Source organism: Siphateles boraxobius, unplaced genomic scaffold (assembly GCF_051911475.1).
Source record: "Siphateles boraxobius isolate OS27281-9 unplaced genomic scaffold, OSU_SipBor_1 65, whole genome shotgun sequence".
NCBI lineage: Eukaryota > Metazoa > Chordata > Actinopteri > Cypriniformes > Leuciscidae > Siphateles > Siphateles boraxobius.
The window spans coordinates 1,410,867-1,425,629 of NW_027509192.1; the positions used below are offsets into that span (position 1 = coordinate 1,410,867).

The following is a 14,763-nucleotide window of genomic DNA, read 5'->3' on the forward strand; positions in this document are numbered from 1 at the left end:
ATTTGTATTATCTTTCTGTATATAATTTTCTTTAGATTTTCTGTCCAAAAGTGACGAAAAATACATTTAACTCCAGCTCACCATCGGTGTCTCCAAACTGCTCCATCTCCAAAATGTTCGTACGCATGGGTCAGAGTTTGCGTGCAGGTGCGCACATTTTCCCGTCAAGTTTGTTTTTATAAATCACAACTTGTGCTTATGAAGTGGCGTACGCCTCTTTCAGGGCCTGTTTTGTGCGTACGCAATGGATATAAATGAGGCCCTTAGACAGTGTAAATATGCAAATTAAGTCTAGTTTCACATTAGTGTCACGCGAACCGCCGCAGCTGCAGCACAGAGCAGATCATATATATATGTGCGACGAGTCATCGCTGACCACAAAACATATCGGACCCATTTGAATTCTACACAGCAGTATTTTAAAGCGATATGGAAGAGATTAAGAGGAGAAATTATAAGGCTTGTTCGACTTGAACCGGCGCTGCGCAGACCGATCGGTTGATGACATCAAAGTACCGCGAGAGCGATTCAAAAGCATAAGGAGCCGTCTGCTCTCTAATCGCTCTCGCGGTACTTTGATGTCATCAACCGATCGGTCTGTGCAGCGCCGGTTCAAGTCGAACAAGCCTATTGAGATTAGGAGGGAACTACGGCTTTATCAAGCTCAACACCTCTGGCCGAGCTGTGATAAACTCCATTGGCTATTTTAAAAGGGGGAGGAGCTGTTCAATATGTCCCGTCCTGTTCCTGTTTCAGTGGAAATTACGTCAACACATTGTAAAAGGCTGCGCGTTTTAAGGCACTTCAATGGTCCCTTTAATATGAGTTTGCGTAAATAATAATAATATCCATAGTAATAATAATAATAATACTAATAGAATATACGGAAATATGTAGTTTAAAATCATTTTCGACAGAGTTGTGCATGTCGCACTGCAGGATACATATGTTATGCCAGCAGGACAGAGCTTAAACAATGGATTGTGTGTTTGTGGTTTGTAAAATGGCCAGTTAAACGTTTGTCAAAACAAATTAGCGCTGCTTTCATTTGGGCTGTTGTGTGTAGAAGGTCACGCAGGTGTCTCTTTGTGTCTGAGATCCATTCGGTGCCATTCATTAGACACAGTGCATAGCTCAGCTACAACAAATCAACAGTGTTTTGGTTACGAATAATACAATTACATTTTGTGATAATAATAATACATGTCAATGAAATAAAATAATATTAATATGTTTCTAGTCATCTTTATTATGATTGGCATGCCTCTATAATCCATTCCACTGAGGAAGCTTAGTAGTCACTGATGACATCATTATCATAATCATCATCAACATTGTCATCATGATTAGTGTTTACTCCACCGTGAGCAGAAATGTTTGATTGGGTCATAAGCTGCTTTGATCTGCAGATCCGGACTTGGGTTGTTGGACTGGGGAAAGACGCTTGTCTAACCTTTCAAATCTCACCCACAAACAGCTAAATGATGTTTATTTGATGTCATGATTATTCAAGTTTGCTGTTTTCAAAATGTGTTTGTAGCAAATATGGTGAGCAACATTCGTGCAGTGAGAGTGACCGGCCTGTGTGCCACAATCTGTTTTGCTTTATGGATTATCTGTGTAGGTTTCATCTGCATTATTATAAGTAATGATTTAACCTTTCCAGGTTGTAAAGACGAATGCAGTTGACGTTGACCTTTTAGATATAAAAGCCTGCGGATTTGTTCCACCAAATTGCGAGTAAAACTCATTAATTCGGTAAATGTAATATGACGTACTGTATATTTATGTATGTTGATTGAAATATTGAAGATTAATTAATTTGTTACTCTTTCATAGATTTTGTCTCAATTATATTTTGTGGCTAACGTCAGTTAGGCCTTTTTAAAGAGCAATATCTGCACCTGACCTTTTCTGAATGATTTATTATTAGTATAATTATTAATTATAGAGGTATATAACTATGTTGGAGGAGAACGAACCAGACTTTCAGTCAGCTACACATCAAACATGGTGAGGTGAACAACTTTATTTCAACTGTGACCTACAGGAATATCCTGAATTTGAAAACAAAAACAAAAAAACACATTATTTTCTATGTACAGCATCAGTGACGGTTGATTATTACCACAGAAAATTTGATCTCACTACCTAGTCTGTATAAACCAACAAAACTGTTTTGCTAATTTACTGCGCTCACAATGATCTGGAAGGTTTAAATTTAGAAGCTCAGAAATGCAGCTTGTATTTCTATTTTGGTGTTTATAATAGCATTATAGTAAACCATTACTTGTGCTGCAAAGTTGTCTAATATATATATATATATATATATATATATATATATATATATACAGGTCCTTCTCAAAAAATTAGCATATTGTGATAAAGTTAATTATTTTCCATAATGTAATGATAAAAATTAAACTTTCATATATTTTAGATTCATTGCACACCAACTGAAATATTTCAGGTCTTTTATTGTTTTAATACTGATGATTTTGGCATACAGCTCATGAAAACCCAAAATTCCTATCTCAAAAAATTAGCATATCATGAAAAGGCTCTCTAAACGAGCTATTAACCTAATCATCTGAATCAACTAATTAACTCTAAACACCTGCAAAAGATTCCCGAGGCTTTTAAAAACTCCCAGCCTGTTTCATTACTCAAAACCGCAATCATGGGTAAGACTGCCGACCTGACTGCTGTCCAGAAGGCCATCATTGACACCCTCAAGCAAGAGGGTAAGACACAGAAAGAAATTTCTGAACAAATAGGCTGTTCCCAGAGTGCTGTATCAAGGCACCTCAGTGGGAAGTCTGTGGGAAGGAAAAAGTGTGGCAAAAAACGCTGGACAACGAGAAGAGGTGACCGGACCCTGAGGAAGATTGTGGAGAAGGACCGATTCCAGACCTTGGGGGACCTGCGGAAGCAGTGGACTGAGTCTGGAGTAGAAACATCCAGAGCCACCGTGCACAGGCGTGTGCAGGAAATGGGCTACAGGTGCCGCATTCCCCAGGTCAAGCCACTTTTCAACCAGAAACAGCGGCAGAAGCGCCTGACCTGGGCTACAGAGAAGCAGCACTGGACTGTTGCTCAGTGGTCCAAAGTACTTTTTTCGGATGAAAGCAAATTTTGCATGTCATTCGGAAATCAAGGTGCCAGAGTCTGGAGGAAGACTGGGGAGGAGGAAATGCCAAAATGCCTGAAGTCCAGTGTCAAGTACCCACAGTCAGTGATGGTCTGGGGTGCCATGTCAGCTGCTGGTGTTGGTCCACTGTGTTTTATCAAGGGCAGGGTCAATGCAGCTAGCTATCTGGAGATTTTGGAGCACTTCATGCTTCCATCTGATTTCATTTTTCAGCACGACCTGGCACCTGCTCACAGTGCCAAAACCACTGGTAAATGGTTTACTGACCATGGTATTACTGTGCTCAATTGGCCTGCCAACTCTCCTGACCTGAACCCCATAGAGAATCTGTGGGATATTGTGAAGAGAAAGTTGAGAGACGCAAGACCCAACACTCTGGATGAGCTTAAGGCCGCTATCGAAGCATCCTGGGCCTCCATAACCCCTCAGCAGTGCCACAGGCTGATTGCCTCCATGCCACGCCGCATTGAAGCAGTCATTTCTGCAAAAGGATTCCCGACCAAGTATTGAGTGCATAACTGAACACAATTATTTGAAGGTTGACTTTTTTTGTATTAAAAACACTTCTTTTATTGGTCGGATGAAATATGCTAATTTTTTGAGATAGGAATTTGGGGTTTTCATGAGCTGTATGCCAAAATCATCAGTATTAAAACAATAAAAGACCTGAAATATTTCAGATGGTGTGCAATGAATCTAAAATATATGAAAGTTTAATTTTTATCATTACATAATGGAAAATAATGAACTTTATCACAATATGCTAATTTTTTGAGAATGACCTATATATATATATATATATATATATATATATATATATATATATATTGGGTATTGGGTGTATGTTGTTTGACATACACAGAAGTGTGTATTTTAATGCCTAATGTCCTGGCCCATAGACTTCCATTGTAATTGCAGTACTGTAAACAAAGTTTTGTGTTTTTCTCAAGTTAAAATATTTTTGCACATATTGCACCTATTTTAGCTCCGGTATAGAGAATTGATCAATCATTTTCAGTTTATGTAAGTTAAAGAGTTCTGTGTGTTTGTGTCCGGATTAAAGTATCGATCTAGACAGTTTTCGAGGAAAAAGGGAGAAAGTGAACCGGGAAAGTTCAATTGCTGTTACACACAAACCCTTTTAGTTATCTTTCATTCGCTAGACAGAAGAGTGAAAGTAAACACCTGGCGTTTTCATTTTGATTTGTGCTTTTAATTTAAGAAACTGCAGCATAAATTGCTGTGTTGTTATTAAGTGACATATAAAACCATTTTTATCACTTGTGCGTGTCTCATCTATACTCAATCCCATTCCCTTCTCGTTATTGTCAGATTAAACCTTAAATAGTCTTCTAATAAAAACACTTACTGTCACCATTAAGCGTTATTAAATCCTATTTGTGTGGAAGTGTTAGACAGTAATTTACTCTAATGTGTAAGCTTTGGTTAAAGTGAAGGGACAGTAACAGTAAATCTAAACGTCGGAGGAAAACATGTCTAAATCTGTGGAGGGTTGAAGGTCTGTTCAGATTGTGGCGAAAAAAGCAGGGTACTGAAATGCAACTAACCATATCATCAAAGCAAACCATTTTTAAACTAAAATAAATCCCATATCATTTTCTTGCAGCAATTTCAACAGCATACAGTATTTATGCTGTAGATTCATCCGTCACTGTTAATATTGCTAATATAATAAAATATTTAGCTTAGTTTTTTAGTTTTAGTCTTAACTTCTGCTGACGCAATGCATTAAAAAAAACTATCATAATCCCCTTTGTGATATTATATCGGACAGTTTTGCGTATTGTTGAGGTTAGTGTTATGCCATGCATGAAAACACTGTGAAAATAACATCAAACCCTCCAGCTGTAAATAAGCAATACATTGTGAAGTGTGTTTTTGAGAGTTTGATCACAGATGGCGTACGGAACCGGTGCAGCTGCTGCGCGCGTCTGCCATGTCTACTCTTACGGAGATTGGTTTTGGCTCAGCCGGGGCAGTTATACGACAGCAGGAGGGCATTATGGGTAAATGGTCATGTGGTGTGATCTGGTACATGAACATCTTTCACAGTGAGGGTGTTTGTTTATCTCCATGTCATGGTGTAGATTTAAATTACAGGTACACACACACACACACACACACACACACACACACACGTTGGGTTTCCATGCTTTATGGGGACTCTTATGTACATAATGGGTTTTATACTGTACAAACTGTGTATTCTGTCCCCTTAAACTAACTCTATACGCCTAAACTTACCATGCATCACACAAAACTTTCTGCTATTTTAGATTTTCAAAATAGATAATTCAATATGATTTACAGTTTTTTACAATCACTTTGCTACTATTTTCAGAACCTTGATGTCATTTTTCAAAACTCTTATCACTTGTACCACAGGTTGTCTAATGTTCAAAACATTGCATTGTGCATTCACATCTTTAAAGAAATCTTGCACTTGCACAATCATTGGTTCAAAAAACAAATTTACTGTGAAATACCATTGAAACACAACTATAGATCACCCACACACAAGCAACCGATAGTTTCACTCTGTCATTGTTCGTACAATCATTAACTATTGTAGAACAAAATAGGTGATACAGGTTTCATTATGGTACTACATGTACAGTAAATACCTCTGTTACTGTAAAGTACTGCAGTAGTAGAGAGAATACAGACAAAGTGGAATCATTGAACAAAGTTTGTAATATATTGATGCAAAACACTACAGTACAATCACAACATTGGTTTATTTTAATCAAAGCAAAAATACAGTAATTAGCTATGAAATAGAAAAGAAAAGACAGTACTGTAAACCATCAAATGCAATGAAATAGAAAAGAAAAGACAGTACTGTAAACCATCAAATGCAGTGTTCCTCAACTTGCTTGCACTGTAAGAAATAAAACAGCAGTGATTACTGTACTTCTACATTGTCATCAACTCTGTGTTGTGGATTTGGCCACAGGTTCTCATCTACATCACAATGGATGTTTTCATTAGCCAAACATCTTTGAAAAAACCTTCGGGCATGGCGAATCCAGGCCTGACACTGGTCTGCTGTTATGTCATTGCAGCCGTCATCCATGGCCTGGAGAAGAGTGACTTGTTCATGAGGGTGCCTATCATGTTCATGAGGGTGCCCCTCAATCGGGTTAAGGAAGGGGGAGTATGGGGGTAAATACAGGGTGGTAAATTGTGCATGGGCCTGAAACCATGCTTGCACCACATGAGCATGATGGAACCTGACATTGTCCCAGACAATCACATAGGTCACACCTTCAGCTCTACAAACCTGTTCGAGCTCATCAAGAAAGGTGACAAGGAGAGCTGCATTATATGGTCCAATATGAGGTCTGCGTCCCACCACACCATCTTCTGATATAGCCGCACACATGGTAATGTTGGCCCCACGTTGTCCAGGTACTCGGATGGTTGCCCGCTGGCCAATGAAATTCCGACCTCTCCTCCTTGTCTTGGCCAGATTAAAACCTGCCTCATCCAAATATATGAATTTGTGATGGTCGTCATCAGCATCCAGCTCCATCACCCTCTAAAAATACATTTTGGAAAGAGATTTAGAGATTACCGTACAATGTAGAATTTTTGGGAATGTTTTTACAACAGCCGTCTTGAAACTGAACTTACCTGAACATACTCAGTCCTCATTTGTTTCACTCTGTCTGCATTTCTTTCGAAAGGCACATGGTATAGTTGTTTTATAGATACCTGGTGCCTTTTCAGTATGCGTGCAATAGTCGGCAAACTTATGGATCCCACATTGTTGAACATGTCTTCATTGTCCAAGATATGCTGGCGAATTTCTGTAAGGCGAATATCATTTCTGGCCCGAACCAAATCGACCACAGCCTGCTCTTGCTGGTCAGTTAGAATTTTGCCTCTGCCTCCACTATTTGGCCTAGTCACAATTCTACAGGGAACATTAGAGTAAGAAGACACTTGGTCACATCACCTATTCTGTGATACACATTGGTATGCAGTCATTTGACAATTGAGAGTAGCATAATGTTTAGTGCATGCTGATAACTTACCGGTTCTCATTGCGGAAAGTTCTGATTATTGAGGCCACGGTTGACCTTCTCAGGTTTGGTTGTATCATTGTAGCCGCCTCAGTCATTGTCATGCCATGATTTATGACATGGTCTACAACTATTGCCCGAATTTCATTGGACACTCTATGCTGTTGCTGCCGCTGTCTTGGTCCGTGGCCTTGTCCTCTACCACGTTCCCCCACAACTCTCAAACGAGGCCCACGACCACCTCTCAGAAGGGGTGCCTGTCCCCTACCATTCCTTTGACCAACACGTCTTCCTCGTCTTCCTCGTCTTCCTCGTCTTCCTCCCACCACTGCTTGACCTCCATTGTGACCTGGATCACCTGCTGGCTCCATGTTACGTATCACTATGCTCTTGCAATTGGATCCCAATCAACTCTTTATATACTCATTCCACAATGTGCCCTCAATCATCAGTAACAAGTTGGCAGAATTGGACAAGCAATTCCAAGGGCCTGCATCTCTACAGTGCAGTACTGTCAATACTTTAAATAGTCTGAAAAGGTGGTACAGTATTTGGGACCATAGACACAGTGTCTGATGAAGCATTACAGTATGATATAAAATATTAGGCTACATCCATGGATATTGTAGTCTAATTGGTTCATGCTCCACGCTAATTGGTGACAATGAATCTCGTTATCTTGAAACTTTCATGATTTACTGTAAACATGGAAGATCGTTTGTCTGTTTCCATACAACTATGCATTAAGAGTAACGCAACAGTTACTTATCATTTTGAGCAGTTGTATCAATTGATAGTTAGATCAGTGTAAGGAAATGAATAGACATTCATTTGAAATGTAATGTGTGAATTGCCTTTTGAAATAGTAGTACTTTGATGTTAAGTTGTGTCATATTGAACAAGTGATTTTTGTTGAATGAACAAATGATCTAAGTTTTATGTGTATTGTATCCAAACAATTGAGAAAATGGTTAGAGTTTTGAAAAATGTGCATTTTGATAATTGGTTGTGAGTTTTGTGTCTAGAGTTGTGAAAAATGACATCAAGGTTCTGAAAATAGTAACAAAGTGATTGTAAAAAACTGTATAAGCTTATTTCTTCATGGGGACCAGAAAATATCCCCACAAGGTCTTACTCATCAGCTTACTCATCTACCCGCATAATTAATGATTAATTATAATATTGATTTTCAACTTCAGTGGATTAAAACAGTGTTATTTACATGATAAATAAAGGGAGAAGTGGTTGACCTTTAAAAGGAGAATTTAAGAAAATATTCAGTCACAATCTATTGATGTTCATCTTATGCAAACAACACAATTTCTATGGAATTCATAACTATTTTACGTTTTGGGGTAATTGGTTTGTATAAATCCTTACGATCCCATTGGTAAGTTTTCGCATGACCTGCTTAGGTTTAGGGGTGGCACTTCATGCTTTATTTTCTAGAAATCGTAACTTTTTTGAACTAATATAATAGTGTATGTATTTATATGAAATCACCACCTTGTAAAATAGTTTTATTTTCTCATGAGATTGCGTTGTGCAACACATATTGTCATTTTGCTGTGTCTACCACAGTTAGTCAAACAGCTAACTAAGATTTTAATCATGTTCTAAAAGTTTTTTTGTGATATAAATCTTTGTGATAAGTAGAGCAGTTTCAAACAATTCAAGCAGGTCATTGTTGTTGAGCAAAAAGTGACTTTAAACAGTCCTTTTTTAAAACTGTAAATTGTATAAAATATATATTTTTAAACTTCTCCAGTCATCCACAAACAACTGGGGGGAAAATGTTTTGAAACTCAATGAAAACTGTCACTGCTGATCTAGCATTTATTTATCATTTTACACAATCACAAAATTTGTGATGGAAATGTTTAAAATTTTTAATACTTTTAATTTTATGAAAAATGTAAAAGTCCTTGAATATTTAGTTGAATATTCCTGATTTTTACCTATTTTTATGCTATTTATAAAACAAACTACTTTCATAATTGTTTCAAAGGTACTTGACTCCCTCTATTGGCAGCCTACTTGATTTGAAGGTCTTCAGCATTAACATCAAAAAAAATTATTTTAGGATTCGTTGATCTGAACAAAAAAATATGATCTGAAAATAGTTAAGTTTTACATGCTATTTTGGCAAATCTGAGCAAAGTTTGAGACATTGTTGAGATCTCAGGAGAGGAGACATATGTGGGATAACTGGGGTCTTTTTCTCAGGAGAAACATCTATGGCTGCCTTTAAGACAGATTATGCAAATTAAGACTTTCAACAAATCATAACTTTTAAGTCATTTACATAAAAGCTAGTTCTGTCAAATCGATTAGTCGCATCTAACATAAAAGTTACACAAGATTGAACCTCATTGGTTCTCGCATGTCAAGCGAACATGCTTGAGCTTCTGTTTATTATTGTGTGAGTTGATCAATGTTTATATTTGAATTAAAGCCTAAATTCAATCTGTTCATCATAAAGCGATCAAGTCTCTTCAGAAAATGTGGACTAAACTGCTCAATTCATATGGTTTAGTTTTACAATCTATTTATGAACTTTTTGAAGCGTCAAAGTGGTAGTTGCATATCAATGGAGGGACTGAACCCTCTCAGATTTCATCTATACCTTTAATTGTTGTTTTACACATGAACAAAAGTCTTACGGGTTTGGAACAACAAGAGAGTTCATGAGTTTCATTTTTGGGTGAACTATCCCTTTAACATGTTTATTATGTATGTAACTTCAGCAAAATTTTCATTTAATCTAAATGAACTGAGCTTCAGCGGATAGGAAATATAATATTTCAAAAAGACACTAACCCAAAATTACATTCAACAATTATTCTGAATTTCTATCTCTATCACATATAGGCTCTAAATATGTCCGTTCAAGCTGCCCTTTTCCATTTCCATCTCCGTCTCTCATACCAATCAGTCATCAACATATCAGTCATCAACATCAGTCAACAACCCGTCATTTAAACCCTCGCGGATTCAGTATACGTGGCAATCTCAATCATGTATTGTATTTACCGCAGTCTTCCCCGGTTCACTAACCGCATTTTATCTCCACCTAATTGTGTATTATTATAAAATATGTCTAAAGATCTATAAAAAGAGGTCGTGCCAGCTGTGTCTGCTCTTCACCATCTCATTCCTAACAGAAACGAATGTGTTCAATAACATCTGAGAGAGCTTTAGCTCTCATTATTCCTTCATACCCTCAAATTAGAGCCAATTGAGATGCTTAAGAAGTGAACGCATGTGGCTGTGATTCACTGAAGTTGGGGAGAGTTGAAGACGAGTGTGTAAAAGAGAAACGAGACGAGAGCATGATTTGAATCATCTGTTGTCCTGAATGTCCTCATCTTCACGCTAAACTACTGAAGGACAATTAAAATTACATCTCATTAGGCATAAACTTTGGCATTACAGGCTTTATTGAGAAGTTTGATTGGGTCACGGGCAATGTTTTTCAAACCGGGGTCCGGTACCGCAAAGGTAGCGGTCCTATTTATTTAGGGGTTTATTTATAACTACTAAATAAATAAATTTGATAAAATGAATAAAACCTTGATTAAAATAAATAGATTGCAAAATGTTTATATATCTGAATAAATAATAGGTTACAGCACTGAACTCAGTAGAAATTTTTTAATAATGTAACATATTAGAAACTAAATATTTTCCATAAACTATTTTACGCATATTAATAATGTTAATTTTAACAGTAGGCTATGTGAATTTCTTTACATGAAAATATATAGCTACCTTTTAAAATTTCGGATGGGCGGCGGTCGGACCAGGACGACCGTGTTTGAGGGTCCATCATGTAATTGTAAAAGATTGAAACCCCCAGTAGGACCCGCGGCTTTAATGATGCTCACTGGAATGCTTTTGTCAAATACAGAGACATGACATGGTTGGGGTTTGGTTCCAAAGCACATCATTCTTGATTAACTAAAAGCTCTGCACTTCCTCAATATATGACTTCCCAGCGCCCGCTACTGTTGGACAGAAGATACTACATGTGGTAAATTGGGCTTTTTTCTTTCAAAAATCTACTCGACTTTTATGTTAATATTTTGTGTGTATTGTGATATTGTGTGTTTTGTGAACACGATATATGTTCAACTGAACAAGCATGAACACTGCTAGTGCTACAGAGGAAAACAAAGATTTTCAGTGCTATAAAACGACTTCAGAAGACTGAATACTTCAAGAGTTATATGGATCACTTTTTGATACTGCATGGAAAACATCAGCTTTGCTGAGCCAACTTCCTCCTTTTGTTTTCCACAGACAAAATAACATCACATGTTTTGAACAATATAAGATTGATTATGCCAGAACTTCATTTTTTTGGGTGAACTTTACCTAGTTATACACTAACTTTTCTTATTTGAAGATGTTTGTTGCTGTTCTGAGTATTATTTTTAATGTGTTGCGATGTGGTTGCTGCGTCTCTCATATTCTGGTCTCTATAACTCTAGTCCTTGCAAATCCAGTTTTAACATATGATAGGTGAAAAGTATACTTTCTTCGAGTAATAGCAGACCTCTTGATATAAAGTATATTTGTAGCACAAGTGGTTGGATTGGTTTTGTGCCAGTGTTTAATTTGGGGTTGTTTAAATCCTTAATAAGTGTAAGCAAAAGCGATGTTTGTCGTGTGTGTGTGTGTTAGAAATGTGTCTGGCTGATTCTTAGTTACTGAATAGGCCATTTGGAACCATAATCATGATATTTACTACCGTCATTCATTCACTAATGCTTGTGTTTGTATGACCACCCATAATCTCCTTTCTCTCTAACACATAGTCGTTCCTTCCTCATTGATTTATTAGCAATCGCAACAATATCAAACAAGTGAGTTAACCAATTCCTTTGCCTCATCAACCGGTTTACCACCAATTTAGGAAGTCAACATTGTTAATCATATTTATTTTTTTAGCATGAGTGCACATGTGTCACATCAAGTGTAGGAAACCTTGGCAAATAGCTAATGAAAAAGCAAATAGTAATGCCAATAAAACTCACTTGGAATAAGACTTTATGGGTGGTGACGTTTCATGATCAATGATTTTGTGGGTACAAAAAGGATGGGAATAAAACAACCAGACAAGAACCGTTGGACGACTGCTAGACCGCCACCAGAGCTTCAAACCGAGGGTGAGTCAAGTTTCTGACTGAGCTTTAATCTTTCTTTTATTTTAATAGGGACAATGCACATTAATTAACAGGAGGATTCAAATCCATCATGTAAATGTGCCAGATTTAGACATACAGGCTAATGTTCACTGTAGGTTCTGTTCGATTGGCAGGAAAACTGGTTTGTTTATCACCCTAAAAATCCTCCTTTGTGTCTTTTCAAGGTGTGGAAATGTCTGTTCTCACAAGTCTGACGCAGGTGTCCATCCTTGCGATATTTCTCTTTCAGTGCGCGACCAGCCTTCCAGTTCTGGGCAGGTCAGCTTGGGTTCAACTTCAAAAACTTGCTGAATATTCAACCTCTATCTGATCTTTTGTTAGTGAAAATAAAAATGAAAGCCAGGTTCATAACTGTATTTTAAGACCTGTCAACTCTTGTTAGATGTGTATTATCTCTTTGTCCTTGGTTGATCTTCTTCTTCTTTCTTCTTCATCCCACTCTCTCCAATTCTGTCTGGAGGTGATAAGATTTCCAATTTTCTAACCTTATGTTTATTTCTTTTTCATTTTTGAAACACACATACAAAATAAACTTGTGTGTGTGTTGATAAAACTGGTGGAGATTCAGCTGATTTATCGACTCATTTCTGTTTTGGCTTTTATCATCGCAGGTATCTCGGAGAAGAGGACAGCATCTCAAGTGCAGACATCTTTTCTCCCAGAAAGGTGTTGTTTCCCAGGGATGATGCAGATATGTTTGTTGCACTCCAAGGCGGGTGGGTGTCATAAACTTTGATTGTTAATAAATAAGTTACTTCTGTGGTCTTGTCGTGTGTCGTTAAGTGCAGGCCGCCCTCTAGTGGAGTTCTTCACAGACAGCTGATTTTGAAATGGAGTATCAATTGATAGACACATTTTAAATGAAATACTAGAGCCTTTTTCTGGAAGAAACAGATGAACTCGAGTCATTTGTCAACACTTTGAAATTGAATCTGCCCTGTATCTCCAGGAGATCTGGGCTTCAGACGAGGCAGTTGGGCGACATTGAGTTCACAAACAGATATGCTGAACTGTTAAAATCTAAAGCTAAAATCACATCTATCTGCGCCTTCCTGAAACGTATGCAGAGCAGCAAGAAAAGGTAAATATGTTTTTCTCAATTTTCTCAACTTTTAACAAACTCAGTTATTGTTATGTGCATTTTTCTGTTGATGCAAAATGCATAGATATATCTATGCACTTTACACTTTCAATACATAACATCTATATTGTATTCATCTATATAGGCTATCTATATTTTTCTATTAACATTAAGCTATGAATGCACTCAAATGAAATATTCTAGCATGAATGTCATTTCAAGCTTGAACGTATTGTTCATGATGCATGTTCTCTGTCTTTGCAGTGGCGTCGGTGGAGATTCAGAAAGATTGATTTTCCTGATGAGACAGTATTCATGTCCAAACCTGTACCAGTGAAGACTGGCTTCATGTCCAAAGAAACCTGAAGACAACGACTTCACGTCTGAATCAGTTTTAAAATGTTTGAAACAAACTGTTTGTATATATTTGAATAAATAATAACTTTTCCCCCTCCAAATGTGTCACAAAAACTACAGATTGAAATGTAGTCATAAAACCCAATGACTGTTCAGATTACAAATTAAACTCTGGATTTGAGAACCGCTTCATGTCTTGTTTATTAAACCACACCTTTAGCTCTTCAGAGGCACATGCTGGTTTATGAATTTAATAGACAATAACTTAACGACCCTTCATAAGAGCTTTATGTTAAGCTTTCACATCACTAATGTGACTCACAAGATCATAATTTAATATAGGCCTACCACCAATCACAGGCTGGAGATGATGAGGTGTGGTGATATTTACCTGAAGTTCGTAGTAAAAAATAAAAAAGAAGTATGGTTAATGTTAATGGTGGTAGCCTACATGAATATGGTATGCTATCGAAGTGAGGTATATCAGTATCATGGTATCATCTGAGACCGTCACAATTAATGCAAGCAAAATGTGATGGAAAAACAACCTTTTAAAGCATTGGGTTTAATTACCCTCAAACCTTTAAGTGTTTATGGTTTATAAGCACAGAGTTGCTACGATGATGTTCGTTAATGTGTGTTGGTCATGTGTTTTTTAAGAAGAAATAATTTAATAAAGAAATAAAATAATTTCTCTTCCTTATGGAGTGCAATAATATAACAAGATCGCCGTATTACAGTAAATGTGAGAGCAAGATTTCTTTAATCAGTTGCTTGATTGAAGATTACCGTTACGTAAGTGAAGCCTATGCCCATTGATGATACTAGCATACGCTGTAAGTTTATAGTTTATTCGCTCATGCGCACTTGAATTTGTTTTCTAGTGCGGATTGATCAACATCCCTCCGTTGACAA

The 14,763-nt window shown here is 37.1% G+C and overlaps 2 protein-coding genes across 2 annotated transcripts; one reads left to right on the forward strand and one right to left on the reverse strand.

The window, feature by feature from the left end:
- Window positions 1-6,077: 6,077 nt before the first annotated feature.
- On the reverse strand, window positions 6,078-7,571 carry LOC143721271 (uncharacterized). Its single transcript, XM_077211558.1, has 3 exons — window positions 7,213-7,571; window positions 6,809-7,091; window positions 6,078-6,713 (listed from the first exon to the last, which is right to left on the reverse strand). Exons 1-3 carry the CDS (start codon window positions 7,569-7,571, stop codon window positions 6,078-6,080), a joined length of 1,278 nt encoding a protein of 425 aa, XP_077067673.1.
- A 4,730-nt stretch (window positions 7,572-12,301) lies between these two features.
- On the forward strand, window positions 12,302-14,030 carry LOC143720397 (uncharacterized). Its single transcript, XM_077209885.1, has 5 exons — window positions 12,302-12,371; window positions 12,575-12,668; window positions 13,022-13,126; window positions 13,360-13,491; window positions 13,756-14,030. Exons 1-5 carry the CDS (start codon window positions 12,302-12,304, stop codon window positions 13,826-13,828), a joined length of 474 nt encoding a protein of 157 aa, XP_077066000.1. The 3' UTR covers window positions 13,829-14,030.
- The last annotated feature ends 733 nt before the right edge of the window (window positions 14,031-14,763 follow it).